General features: G+C 32.5%; 1 protein-coding gene across 1 annotated transcript; it reads right to left on the bottom strand.

Moving 5' to 3' along the window:
- Positions 1–4,488: 4,488 nt before the first annotated feature.
- On the bottom strand, positions 4,489–10,565 carry LOC133789312 (disease resistance protein RPM1-like). The gene is made up of 2 exons (XM_062227123.1): positions 10,410–10,565; positions 4,489–7,720 (listed from the first exon to the last, which is right to left on the bottom strand). The coding sequence occupies exon 2, from the start codon at positions 6,960–6,962 to the stop codon at positions 4,857–4,859; it is 2,106 nt and encodes a 701-aa protein (XP_062083107.1). The 5' UTR covers positions 6,963–7,720; positions 10,410–10,565; the 3' UTR covers positions 4,489–4,856.
- Between the last annotated feature and the right edge of the window lie 2,916 nt (positions 10,566–13,481).

The raw sequence follows: 13,481 nt of genomic DNA, 5'->3' as shown, positions 1-13,481 counted from the left end.
TCTGACGACCCTGTTGGCCATACTTCTGGCTTGGTCAAGGCTCTGATACCATTTGTAACTCCCCACGTCATTATGGTTGCTTCATGAAATGACGACTGGCCTTACAAACCAACACGAGTCTTTCCAGCGTGCTTTGTCCTCACTCACACGCTTCTTAAGAAAATTTCCCAAGAGGTCACCCACCATGAGACTACTACAGGTCAAGCACGCTTAACTTTGGAGTCTCAAGTGATGGGATACCGAAAAGAAGATGCATCTTGTTGGCATAGGAAGTACCCATCAATCCATTTAAGCCCTCTTCAACTGTGTAGCCCATACCTACACAGTCTAAGAATCCTCACACTTGACCTTCCCCAGGCAGTGTGGGATTGCACAAATTTTACCCGGTATTTCCCCCTGCGGATCACGAGATTTTGACTGTCACAAAAGTTGTGCAATCCCACACCGCCCGGGGAAGGTCAAGTGTGATGATTCTAAGACTGTGTAGGTATGTGACTACACAGTTGAAGATGGCTTAAATGGATTGATGGGTACTACCTATGTGTAACGCCCCAAACTCCAGGGACCGTTACGGTGTGCCTTGTAAACAGTGCTAAACTCGCTAACCGAGTCATTTGGCCAAAAACGTGAACTAAGTATGATTAGCAGTTTAGGGATTAAAAACTTTGGTTAAGATGTAATGTTTCACTAAAACGTTTAATATATATATTGAGATCCCGAAAATAAAGTTTCAGAGTTTATTACAGAAAATATTTACAACAGGCCGTTCTAAGTGGCAAAACAGGGTTTAACCCTAGTTCCACTTTAAACCTCGGCCGTGGCGGACGAGCAGCTGCATATGTACACGTCATCACCTAAGCTCTCCAACTCAAGGGTGGTCCAGCTTCCTCTTGCCTTTACCTGCACCACGTAGCACTCGTGAGCCAAAACCCAGCAAGAAAACACAATAAAGCATGATATAATATCAACAACGATCATAATAACCATTCAGGACTATCAGTCCAAGCAGATAGGTGACAATAGCCAAAAGTCACAATAATGAGCATCGCTCCTTCGAGCCATGTGACGATAGGGTCACCAGGGCTTAACCGATAAGTGATTCTTTCTTAAGTTTGATTAGGACAGGTGCAAGGTGATTAGTCACCAACATAACCTTCCTCACGACTCTAGAGTCGAAACTATGGACAACGTCCCTTAGCCATGTGACAAACGGTCACCGGGGTCATATACCTTGGCTATAGTCATCTGGTCGTAGACCAGGCAAGCGCTTATAAGTTCTTCGACCCTTTGGGTCGGTCTAGCATTAGTGCCATAGAGCCACTCAATGCGTGATTCTCGACTTTAGAGTCGGTCCCTGACTAGTCAGTGTCAATCACAAGCAAGTCATGCCACCAATCGTATACCATATGTTCAATATCCATAAACAAGGTATTTAGCTTGCTTACTAAACAGATACCAGTACAATTAGGACCATGCACAACCACAGAGACTCAAGCTCTGAACAATATCATACTCAGTATATAAAGCATGTCCTAATCACATGTTTCCCATGCATTATATGCAACATATCCAGCAATCCAACATGCACCAATAACAGCCATGCATGTCACGTTTAATAGTCAACCAACATGCATCAAGAATAGCCATGCATGTCATACATAATAATCAACCGACATGCATCAATAATAACCACGCATGTCATACTCATTAATCAACCAACATGCATCATAATAACCATGCATGTCATACATAATAATCAACCGACATGCATCAATAATAACCATGCATGTCTCATATACACAGGGTGCAGTTTTCTTACCTCAAAGTCGAGCTAGAATGATTAAAAGAACGATCCTTGAGAACGATCAACTTTTAGTCCTTTAGCGGTCACCTAGTCATAACCAAATATAAGATACCATCAATAAAAATGGTCAACATAAGTTCCAAACCAATATCTAGCCTCCGGGACATCAATCACCACTTAACCGGGCACTAGGATCAACCTCGAGGCTTTAAGCTAGCATCCCTAGGCCAAAAACCCACTTTTGGCCAAATCTGCCTTGATGGGCCGCGGCTCACCATAGCCATGCCGCGGCTCATCTCCCTGACAGAGGCATTTCTGCCTCAAAAACCACCTTAGGCCGCGGCACACAAAAGCCAGGCCGCGGCTCATTACCCAGATCAGCCAAAAATCAGTAACGCACCAGCTCGACCTCCCCTGCATATTCCCCTAGAACCAAACCTTCAAATCAACTCAAAACCTCTTCCAAACACTCATTTAAACCTCCATACATCACCCATAACCTCCCCTCATCAAAACTCAATCTAACCATCAATCAAAACCCCTTTAAATCCAAACTTCCAACAAGAAATGAAAACTGAAAAACTAAAGAAGAAAACAGAGTACCACCTGAGTTCAATGATTAAAACTCACCTCAAACATAGTTTTGAATCCCCTTTAATGGCTGAAACAAGTCCCCTAGCTGCCACCTTTGATTTCCTAGCTCAAAACCTCAAGATGGCCTCAAGAACACCAAAGAAGAGATGGTGAGGAATGATGTACGGGTTGAAGAAGAAAACCCCTGTTTTGGCTCTGTTCTTTCTACAGCCCTCCTTAGTCATATATATCAAAACTCCAAATGACCAAATTGCCCTTAAGTCACTTAAAGTCTTTATAACCATTTCAAGGGTAAAATTGGAACTTTTCACTTACCCCGTTAATCATAATTAACACTTTCCAATTCCCGCTATTTACAATATTCCCAAATACCAATAAATTATATCCCATTACCCTATAATTTCCGGTTATGCTCTAATCATTAAATTCACCCCGAGACTCACCCCGAGCCCCGAACTTAAACTCGTTATGACTAGACCGAACACTTACATCCTCATGATCGTCTCATGTCGATAGCTCGAACCAATCCACCTTATAATGTGGCTATATTAATTAATCACAATCACGCACCCAAAATATACAATTACGCCCACAGTGGCCAAATTACCAAATTACCCTCATAATTAACATATGAGCCCATATGCATGCATTCACCATCATATATAATTCACGTAAACATGCATATAATCATTAAATACTATAATAAATCAATTATGGCCCTCCCGGCCTCCTAATCAAGGTCCTAAACCTTATTAGGAAATTTGGGGCATTACACTATGCAATCAAGATGCATCTTGTTTTCGGTAGCCCATCACTTGAGAACTCTAAAGTTAAACGCTCTTGACCTGGAGTAGTCTCATGATGGGTGACGTCCTGGGAAGTTTTCTAGGAAGCGTGCGAGTGAGGACAAAGCACGTTGTAAAGACTCGTGTTGGTTTGTGTTGCGAAAATTATAGTTACGCAAGTGCACGTATCACTATTTAGTAATAATCTTGGTAAAACCAAGTATCATCCTCAAAGACTGAATCACCAATTACCAGTCAATTAATATTTTTGTTCTATTTGGTCAATTAAACTTTTGATTTTTGTAAAAAGGTAGAATAAAATATAAAATGCCTAAACAATAATGAAAAGCTCAATAAAATAATGAATAATGGGAAATCCTTGAAATTAAACAATGAGAGAGTAATTAGGACATTTAATCTCATCAACCATCCTCCCTATTAATCCCTAATACAATTTACTAAATTCTTCTTCTTTCTGCCTATTTTAATTAACGAGTTGACAAAAGCAACTTATAATCATATTATGAATTATAAAATCAACCTAAGTGACAATTTCCTATATTTCTATGGTAAATTTAATCACAAAGACAACATTATATATGTGTGACAAGCGCTGTAGGCATTGGCTTAATCGAACATTGTGCACAAAAGAAAATGGGCCCATAAAAATGTGAAAGTAAAAAGAAAAAGCATAAAAGTAAAGTTTGAAAGTGCATGATCAATAAATGAAATGCATAAGTATTATAAGTTAGCATATGAGTATATGTGCACTTCAAACTCACGACATTCATGTGTATGTGTATGCATGAGATTTACTTACTGAGCGTTAGCTCATTATGTTATTTTTAAACCTTTTTCCAAGTGTGGCTTTAGATGTTGGGAAACTTGTGGGGCATAGACTCAGTAGCAATGCAATAGTGGTTTAGAATTTTTCATATATTGTTATGTTTAAACTTAAAGTATTCATGCATGTAATAGTTTCCATCAATAAGATTATATAAAAGTTTTAAATTTTTTTGTATTTCATAGTATCATTATATTTAATTCATTTGGTCAAGTGCTTAACATACTCGCAAATCTTGGTATTACGAGTATGTGGCAGACGTACCCTACTTTAGGGTCGTCACATAATAAACCATGAATTTTATTGCCATTGAAAACCATACATATCTAATACTTTATCAAAGGAAAATAAAATGACAAATAAAATGCCTTAATTGGCAAAAATTATGAAATTGTCCTTCCGGGAAAACAAATATTACATTTATCTCTAGTCCTCACCCGGTGGACTAGGGAAACTAAACAACATAAAAATGTCATTGTATCATTTACGTTTTTCTTATATTCAATTATCGCTATAGCATGATTGAAAACTGCTAGAGCAACCGATCATAGTACTTCAACAACTTTTTATTTTCGTTTTAAGTAAAGAGTTGCTCTCTTAATTACTTGGTAATACTAAAGAGGGAAATTTCAACACCCAATTCTAAAATCATCAACACTGATTTCAAACCTTATTGAACAATTAAAAAAAAAGAAAATACAAAGTCAAAAATTACAAAATGAAAAGCAAAAGCAAAATAAACATCCAATTAGTACATAATTAGAGAAAGCACTACATATTCAATAAATAAAATACATAAGAACATTAATATCTTAGAACATTATATTGTTTAGATAATATCCAATACTGGCCAATGCTGAATTTTGGAATAATCAATGCCCCCATTGGACTGCAGTAGTCGATCCACAAACTGCTTGGGCATGTTCCATATACCAAGTTTTTTTAACTTTGTTAGATACTGGATTCCAGAGGGAACCTCCTCAATAAGTGGGCAAGATTCAATAATCAATATCTTAAGGAGAGGCAATGTCCCTTTATCTATCTTGATAAACTTCAATTCTAGCAAATATTTAAAGCGAATCTCATTGAGTTTTGGAAAACTACCTTCCTCAAAGTGTAGCTGCTCTCCTTCGTATGAGTTGTCCATGAAAAGATGCATTAGATTGGGCAAGCCTCTCAGACATTTCAGAGGGTTTTCTGTCATTTTTGAGAGATGTAATACCAGCCCCACCAAGTTAGTGAAATTTGAAAACTCGAACTTGTTTAATCGACCAGACAAGTACAGTACATGCAACAATGGTGGAGGTGATGATGAGATTGAATCCAAGTCTAGAATCTTATCATCATCATCATCATCATCACGAGCACTCAAAAGCAAAGTGTGAAGGTGATTCAACTTCTTAGCAACATCATAAATAGCCCTGGAAGTTTCTTTGGTCAAATTCGAAACGCCCAACGTCTTTAAATTGCTCAACTTCTCAATCTCCTTTGTGAAACCAACCACGTCTTGATGCACTTCCACATGCATTAATGTTACCAAATTCTCCAAAGAACTAAACCCTTCTTGTATCTTCACCCCACTCAAATTGAGTAACTCATTTTTACGTGAAGCAAAAATTTTCTCAAGATTGTGTAGCACATTAACCTCCATTGGCAACTCCACTACAAAGGCATACATAATATTCAAAACACGTAGATTGTGAAGCTTGCCTATGGATTTTGGAAGCTTATTCACCTGTGTGTTCTCGAGATTCAAGTAGTGTAAATCATGTAGCTTACCAATAGACTCTGGAAGAACTTTGATATTTGTACCACTAAGATTCAAGTACCTTAAGTGGAACAAATTTCCCAATTCCTTTGGAAGATGATCAAGTGGTGCATTTTCCAAGTCCAAAATTTTCAGGAGCTTTAAGTTTTGAAACAAAGCAATCAAAAATGTCTTGCTTATAACCAACTCATTGTCATTGAAGTTTAAAAGTAAAAAAATCGAGCGAACAGTTGTGTACTGTTGGATTGTTTTTGTTATAGTTTCTGGCATACTTCCACCATGGATTGACAAGCGACAATAATGTTTGTTTTCATCAAATTCTACATTGTTTTTGCTAAAAATTTGACAAAAGCACAAATCCTTTATCTTTGATGTGATGAACTCATGCATCAAATCATGAACTTTGTAACCTATCACTGGTCCATATAGTGTCTCAATTGAAACTAAGCTTCTTTCAACAAGCTCATCCAAGTATCTTTCAACTTCTTCCTTCAATGGTTTTCCATCCCTTGCTTGAACAAAACCTTCAGAAATCAATAAATGACATAATCTTTCTTTCTCAATTACATAGTCTTCAGGAAAAATACCAAAGTACAACAGACAAGGTTTCAGGTGGTAAGGCAAGTCATGGTAACTAAGAGAAAGGATTTTTAAGATTCTCATGAGTTGAGGATTTGTTTTGAACTCAAAATCAATATTATCAAGAACTTTTTGCCATTCAAATTTCACCTTCTTTTTTCTTGATAATAAACTAGCTATGGCCTCAATTGCAAGTGGCAAGCCTTGACATTTTTGGATTATCTTGTGACACAATATCTCTAACTCTTCAGGGCAACGACCCCTAAACAACTCACATCTAAATGTTTTCTTACAAAACAACTCATATGCCATATCATGAGTCCATGCTTCCAACCTTTGAATAAAATCATCACACGGAGCTACTGTTTCATTGCGTGTTGTGATAACAACCCTGCTGCCATTATTGTTGCCAGGCAAAGCATATTTGATATTTTCCCAAAAATCTGTATCCCAAATATCATCAAAAATGATCACATACTTTTTTGTCTGCAAATGTTTCCTGAGCGGTGTAATTAGCTCTTGAATCATCATCTCGTAATATGAACTAGTACTAGTGCTTCTAGCAACTAAGCCCATCTGTTTCATCATGTTCTGCAATAAAATTTTCACATCATACGATTGAGACACTGTGATCCAAGCATGGCAATCAAATATGTGTTTCACCTCATTGTAGACTTTCTTAGCTAGAGTAGTTTTGCCGATCCCTCCTTCTCCTACCAATGATTAAACCATAAGTTCAGACTCTCCTTCCACCAAAAAGCTTTTTAGCTCTCCCTGAAACAAAGGAACATCCACATATTCTTCATCTTCCTCGACAAAGTGAGCACCAAATCGGTTGCCACACTCTTCTGTGTACGAAGTTTTGCCACTTGAACCTGCTTGTAGAGATTGACTCAAGCCAAACCCTTGACCTACTTCTTTGATTCGTTGCAAAGATTGGATGATGTCTTGAAGTTGAGAAGAAATAAGATGACGAGACTTCAAAGTTTTGATTCGGCCACCTATTTTGCAGAAAAATCCAATGAATCCAGTCTTGTCAGTAGTGCACTGCGCCACATGCCACCGGTATTCATCAATGAAATCTCTTGTACGATTAGCTTCTTCACTCAGATGTTTCATCCAAATTTTCACAACATCATTGATCAAATCTTCTCTATTTGCTCTTGCATCTGCGTCTTTGAGAAGAGCCTCAATGATCTCTAGTTCCCTCTTTAGGCTTTCAACTTGTTTTTTGATACCCTTTAAGGATTTAACTTCATCTTTAAGTAGATGAATCAAGCTTTCAATGATCGGATTTAAGAATGCTTCAGCCATTTTTCTTCCTCGCGCTTAGGCCTTGTTTGTACCTAAAATTTTTATAAGGAAAAGTATAAGGGAAAAAAAGAAGAAAAATACTAGGTACAAGCAAGCAACGCAAGTTTGTTTAGTTTTAAAATTGTAAACATTCTCTATAATTTTAATAAAAATTAGTTCCTTTTTTTTAAAATATATATAATAGAATGAATTATAGTTTTATAGTATATATAAATATTTATATCAATAATCTCTATATATATGATATTAAAATACAACGTTGATATATATATACTTGATACAAGTAACTTACAATGCACGTTTCTGTAGTTTTATTTATAGAATTTATTAATTATTTTTATTAAATTTATATTAATATCATATAAATTTCAAATAAATATCATGTTTTAATTAAATAATTTTTTAAAAGTTTATGTTTGTTATAGTTTTTGAATTTGGGAGTGACAACAAGAGATTATATATTATATGTTTAATGTAATATTAAATATTATAAGTGAATTTTAAATTTAAGTTTCTTGCTAGTTTTTTTTTAAAAAGCAATTTGTTGTTAATTGACAGTAGATTTTATTATATGTTTAATATGATATTAATCTAATAAGTGAGTTTAAGTTTATTAAATTTTATTTAAGTTATAAAACGTATGATTTTATTATTTTTAAATAATTATCATTGTAAAATATCTTATTTCAATTTGTTTAATTATTTATTATTTTTAAATAATTATCACTGTAAAATATCTCAAAAATATAATTTTTTAATTATTTAAGTTTAAGTGATGTTTACAAACTACCGTTAAATATAAGAATATTCTGTTAGATATAAGAATATTCCGTTAAAATTAACATTAAAAAAAATAAAAAATCGTTAAAACCAAGAATTTACGTTATCAACACACTTATTATATAGAAGAGATACTAGATATAAGCAACGTGCAATATGCATGTTTGCTTAGTTTTATTTATAGAATTTATTAATTATTTTTATTAAATTTATATTAATGTCATATAAATTTTGAAATAAATATCCTATTTTAATTAAATAATTTATTTATTCTTGTTTAAGTTTATGTTTGTTTTAGTTTTTGAATTTGGGAGTGACAACAAGAGATTATATATTATATGTTTAATGTAATATTAAATATTATATGTTGATTTTAAATTTAAGTTATTTGCTAGTTTTAAAAAAAAAATTGTTACTAATTCACAATAGATTATATTATATGTTTAACATGATATTATTCTAATAAATGAATTTAAGTTTAATTAAATTTTATTTAAGATAATAAATGTATGATTTTATTATTTTAAAATAATTATTATTGTAAAATATCTCAAAAATATCATATTTTAATTTATTTAATTATTTATTATTTTAAAATAAATTATCTTTGTAAAATATTTGAAAAATATCCTATTTTAATTTGTTTAATTATTTATTATTTTTTAAATTATTATCATTGCAAAATATCTCAAAAATATCATATTTTAATATTTTAATTATTTGTTTTATTTTATTTAAGTTTAAGTGTTTACAAACTACCGTTAAATATAAGAATATTCTGTTAAATATAAGAATATTCCATTAAAGTTAACATTAAAAAAACTATTAATACCAAGAATTTCTATTATCTACACACTTATTATATAGAAGAGATATATATTTATATGACCACATGACATATATATAAAATACAATAATATTTAAAAATAAATTAATAATAGAAATAAAATAAGAATAGAAAAAGTCATAGTGTAGACAATAGTATACATGCATCAACTATTTTAGTTTTTTAATATATCTTGCAATGTCCTTTAGTGAATTTAATGAAGAAAAAGATCTCCAATCACTTAATAAAAAACAAACTATCATACAAATTTATATGATAAAAAAATATATGTATGCCTTTATTATTTAAAAATAAATATGATTTAATTTTAAATTATCATAAAATATATATCTTAAAAATATCTTATTTTAATTAATTAATTTTCGTTTAAGTTTATGTTTGTTCTAGTTTTTGAATTTGACAGTGACAAAAATATATTATATATTATATGTGTGATTTTAAATTTAAGTTTGTTGGTAGTTGATAGTAGATTATATTATATTATATTATATAGTTAATATGATATTATTCTAATACGTGAAGTTTAAGTTTAATTAATTAAGTTATAAAACGTATAATTTTATTATTTTTAAATAATTATCATTGTAAAATATCTCAAAATATCTCATTTTAATTTGTTTAATTATTTATTTAATTTTATCTAAGTTTAAGTTATGTTAACAATCTACCGTTAAATATATAAGAATATTCTGTTAAATATAAGAATATTCCGTTAAATATAAGAATATTCCGTTAAAGTTGACGTAGAAAAAATAAAAAACAATAAAACCAAGAATTTATATTATCTAAACACTTTTTATATTTAAGATATTTTCTTTTTTTTATATATATTTATAATTATTGTAAATTTTAAAAAATTATACTAAATTTAAGTTTCAATTTATATAGAAATAAAAATTCGTAATTTATTAATTCAATCCAAACATGAAACAATGGAATCCTTCTGATTTCATCTTTTTCCAGTCTTAAAATCAAGGTACAAAAAAAGCCTTAGATAAACAGAAAATGATTCCTAATAACCAATAGTTTTGGAACCGAAAAAAAAATCATATATAGAAATTGTCAAGAAAAATTTGTTTGGAGAAAAAAAATACCTGGAGAGGATGCAGAGGACACACTATGATGTATGGCAGAAATTATTGAAGAAGTTATGGAGAGAGAGAGAGAGAGAGAGAGAGAGTAAGTATAGTAAGTCGATGATTTTTGGGTTAAGAAAAGGAGAAGTTGGTAGCTTGTGGAAATTAAAATATGATGAGAAGATAAGGTAGGTGTTGTAAGTCAATGATTTTTGAAGACTATAGCTTGTGGAAGAGAAAGATTACCTCTTTTTTGGTGGAAGAGTAAGATAAGTCAATAAAAAGATGAAGTTTTAGCTGAGAGGATTGCTTCAAAATCAGCCTCACTTGTGATTGGAGTGAAACTTGAGAATATCTGTTGTCAAATATTGTCGTTTTCATTTGTATTGTCGTTTTTAACATATATTGTCGTTTTTTGTTTTGTCTACATAATTATTTGCAAATATGGTCGTTTTTAGTTTTGTTGTTGTTGTTGTTGTTTTATACAAATATTTGTTGTCGTTTTTCGCACTTTTTATTTCTTCATTGTATTGCTGTTTCGAACTTTGGTAGCTTGTGGAAAATAAATTATGACGAGAAGATAAGGTAGGTGTTGCGAGTCAATGATTTTTGAAGACTATAGCTTGTGGAAGAGTAAGATAAGTCAATAAAAAGATGAGTTTTAGCTGAGAGGAATGCTTCAAAATCAACCTCACTTGTGATTGGAGTGAAACTTGAGAATACCTGTTGTCAAATATTGTCGTTTTCATTTGTATTGTCGTTTTCACATATATTGTCGTATTCTACCATTATTGTCGTTGTTTGTTTTGTCTACATAATAATTGTCGTTTTTTGAAAATATTGTCGTTTTTAGTTTTGTTGTTGTTTTATACAAATATTTGTTGTCGTTTTTCGCACTTCTTATTTCCTCATTGTATTGCTGTTTCCCACATATATAGTAATGGTTGTTTTCATTTATTCTGTGATTTTACATTTATTATTGTCGTTTTTTCATATACTGTCGTTTTAATTTGGCTGGAAAATTAGTCTTCAAAAAGTGTCGAACCACTGGTTTATGCAGTAAATTTCACCTTTGTCATATAACAAAACCATTGCACAATATAAATTAAAATAAAGCAACTCTTCATCCTGGTTTGGAATCAATTAACTACGAGTTTTATTACCAAGAAACAAATAGTTATTTCTTCAAAAAATTTCATCAATATGTCATACACTAAGATGCTTATTGCCCTAAACAAAAAAACAAAATAAAAAAACAAATTGATTTGGTATTTAAGTGGAATTATTATCAATTATAAAATATAAAATCTATGGACTAAAATATATCGTCATAGTTATTAAATGCAAATTTATATATTTAAATATATGGAAAATTATTGGGTAGTGATTTTTTTTTATCACTATTCATAAGTACTTTTAGTATTTTTCGGTATATGGATAAGTTGTAACTTTTTTTTACATGATGTTATATAATATAGTTACATGGGACATTCGACAAATTTTTAAGAAATTTTGGATAATTTAGGATACCGAAATCAAAATTCAACTAATTTATTGCAACATGCTTATAAATATCGAAACAAGCATGCGTGCTATAAGTTTTTTGTATCCTAATTATTTGAAATTTCCAGAAAATTTGGATCCTAAATTATACACAATGAATTAAAAAAAATACAGTTTGCAACTTATTTATATATTAAAAATACTAAAAGTGCCTATAGATTGTAATTTAATACACTCAATACTATCACTACAACAAAAAAGGTCATTTGCGTCAGTTTCTAACTGCCACAATTGAGTTTTTGCGTCAGTTGTATATGTGACGCGGAATCCCATGACGCAAACCAGGCTGACATTTGCGTCAGTGGGGCACTGCTACAAATGCCATGTTTGTGATAGTGCCCCACTGACGCAAATGCTATATAAAAAAAATGCTATGAACTGCGACCCCGTGTGTAATGCCCTGAAATCCCTAATGCGGTTTAATGGCTGGATTAGTAAGCCGGGAGGGCCATACTTATTTAATTATGCCATTAAATGAATATATGCATGTTTATGTAATTATTATATTATAATATGATGATATATACATGCATGTGGGTCCACAACTGTTTATTAAACTGTTTTGGCAATTTGGGTCGTTTAGAGCATAATTGTGTATTTGGGTGCATTTTGTGATTCGTGAATGCGATTCCGTCATTATGGAGATATATTCGAGCTATTTGGCATGAGACGGTTGTATATAATGAATTAGCGGTTTTTTTCATAACGGGGTCAATTATTGGGTAATAAGAATGTTTATTTGATGATAAATTGGGAGTATTTGAGATCAGGAGGAAATTCTTGAAGTTTTGACTATAATATCATCGGGGGTGTTTTCGGGACCCCGAGCACTAGGTTTTATTTGAGGTTACTTAAGCTTGAAGTAGCTTGTCAGATAGAACCGTACGTTAGAAAACATTTTCTCTCTCCTTCGTTAGCTCATTTTACCGTTCGAATCCTTTTTGAAGAAATCTCGAGTTCTAGGAGTCGGAATCAAGCAAGGATCGAGGCATATCGATCCTAGGAAAGATTAGAAGCGTCTTAACTGAAGGATTTGATGGAAAACAACTCAATTGAAGGTAATCTAAGATTAATTTTTGAGTTTTTAGAGTTTCTAAGCTTTGAATTGGATTTTGTGAATCATTGAGTTTCTAGTTCGTTTGAACCTTGGGTTTTGATGGTTTTGGACCATTGGGAAGCTTAGGAACTTTGATTTGATGATTGGGTAATGTTTAGGTATGTTTTGGAGGATTTGGGAAATTGAAAAATCGAGTTTGGGTGTGTTCTGGGTTGGGCACCGCGACCCTAGCTCGAAGAAGAAGGTGGCTGGGATTGTGCTTGCTGGGCGCCGCAGCCCTTGCTTCAGGAATGGCTGGGGGCCGCGACACAAGGTGGCAGGGCCGCGGCTCTTGAGCAAGATTGAGCCCGTTTCAGTGTTTTGGCCTCGGGAACATAGTTTTAGGCCTCGGGATTGTTCCTATTACTTGGATTAGTTTGGATTGATGTCCCGGAAGCTAGATATTGGTTTGGGAACCTATGTTGTTCATT

This window comes from Humulus lupulus, chromosome 7 (genome assembly GCF_963169125.1).
Source record: "Humulus lupulus chromosome 7, drHumLupu1.1, whole genome shotgun sequence".
Classification (NCBI taxonomy): domain Eukaryota; kingdom Viridiplantae; phylum Streptophyta; class Magnoliopsida; order Rosales; family Cannabaceae; genus Humulus; species Humulus lupulus.
This window is presented reverse-complemented; position numbering and strand designations above follow the sequence as displayed.

Coding starts and splice junctions, on each gene's coding strand:
- LOC133789312 (XM_062227123.1), bottom strand. CDS start 6,962: ATGATGAAACAGATGGGCTTAGTTGCTAGAAGCACTAGTACTAGTTCA.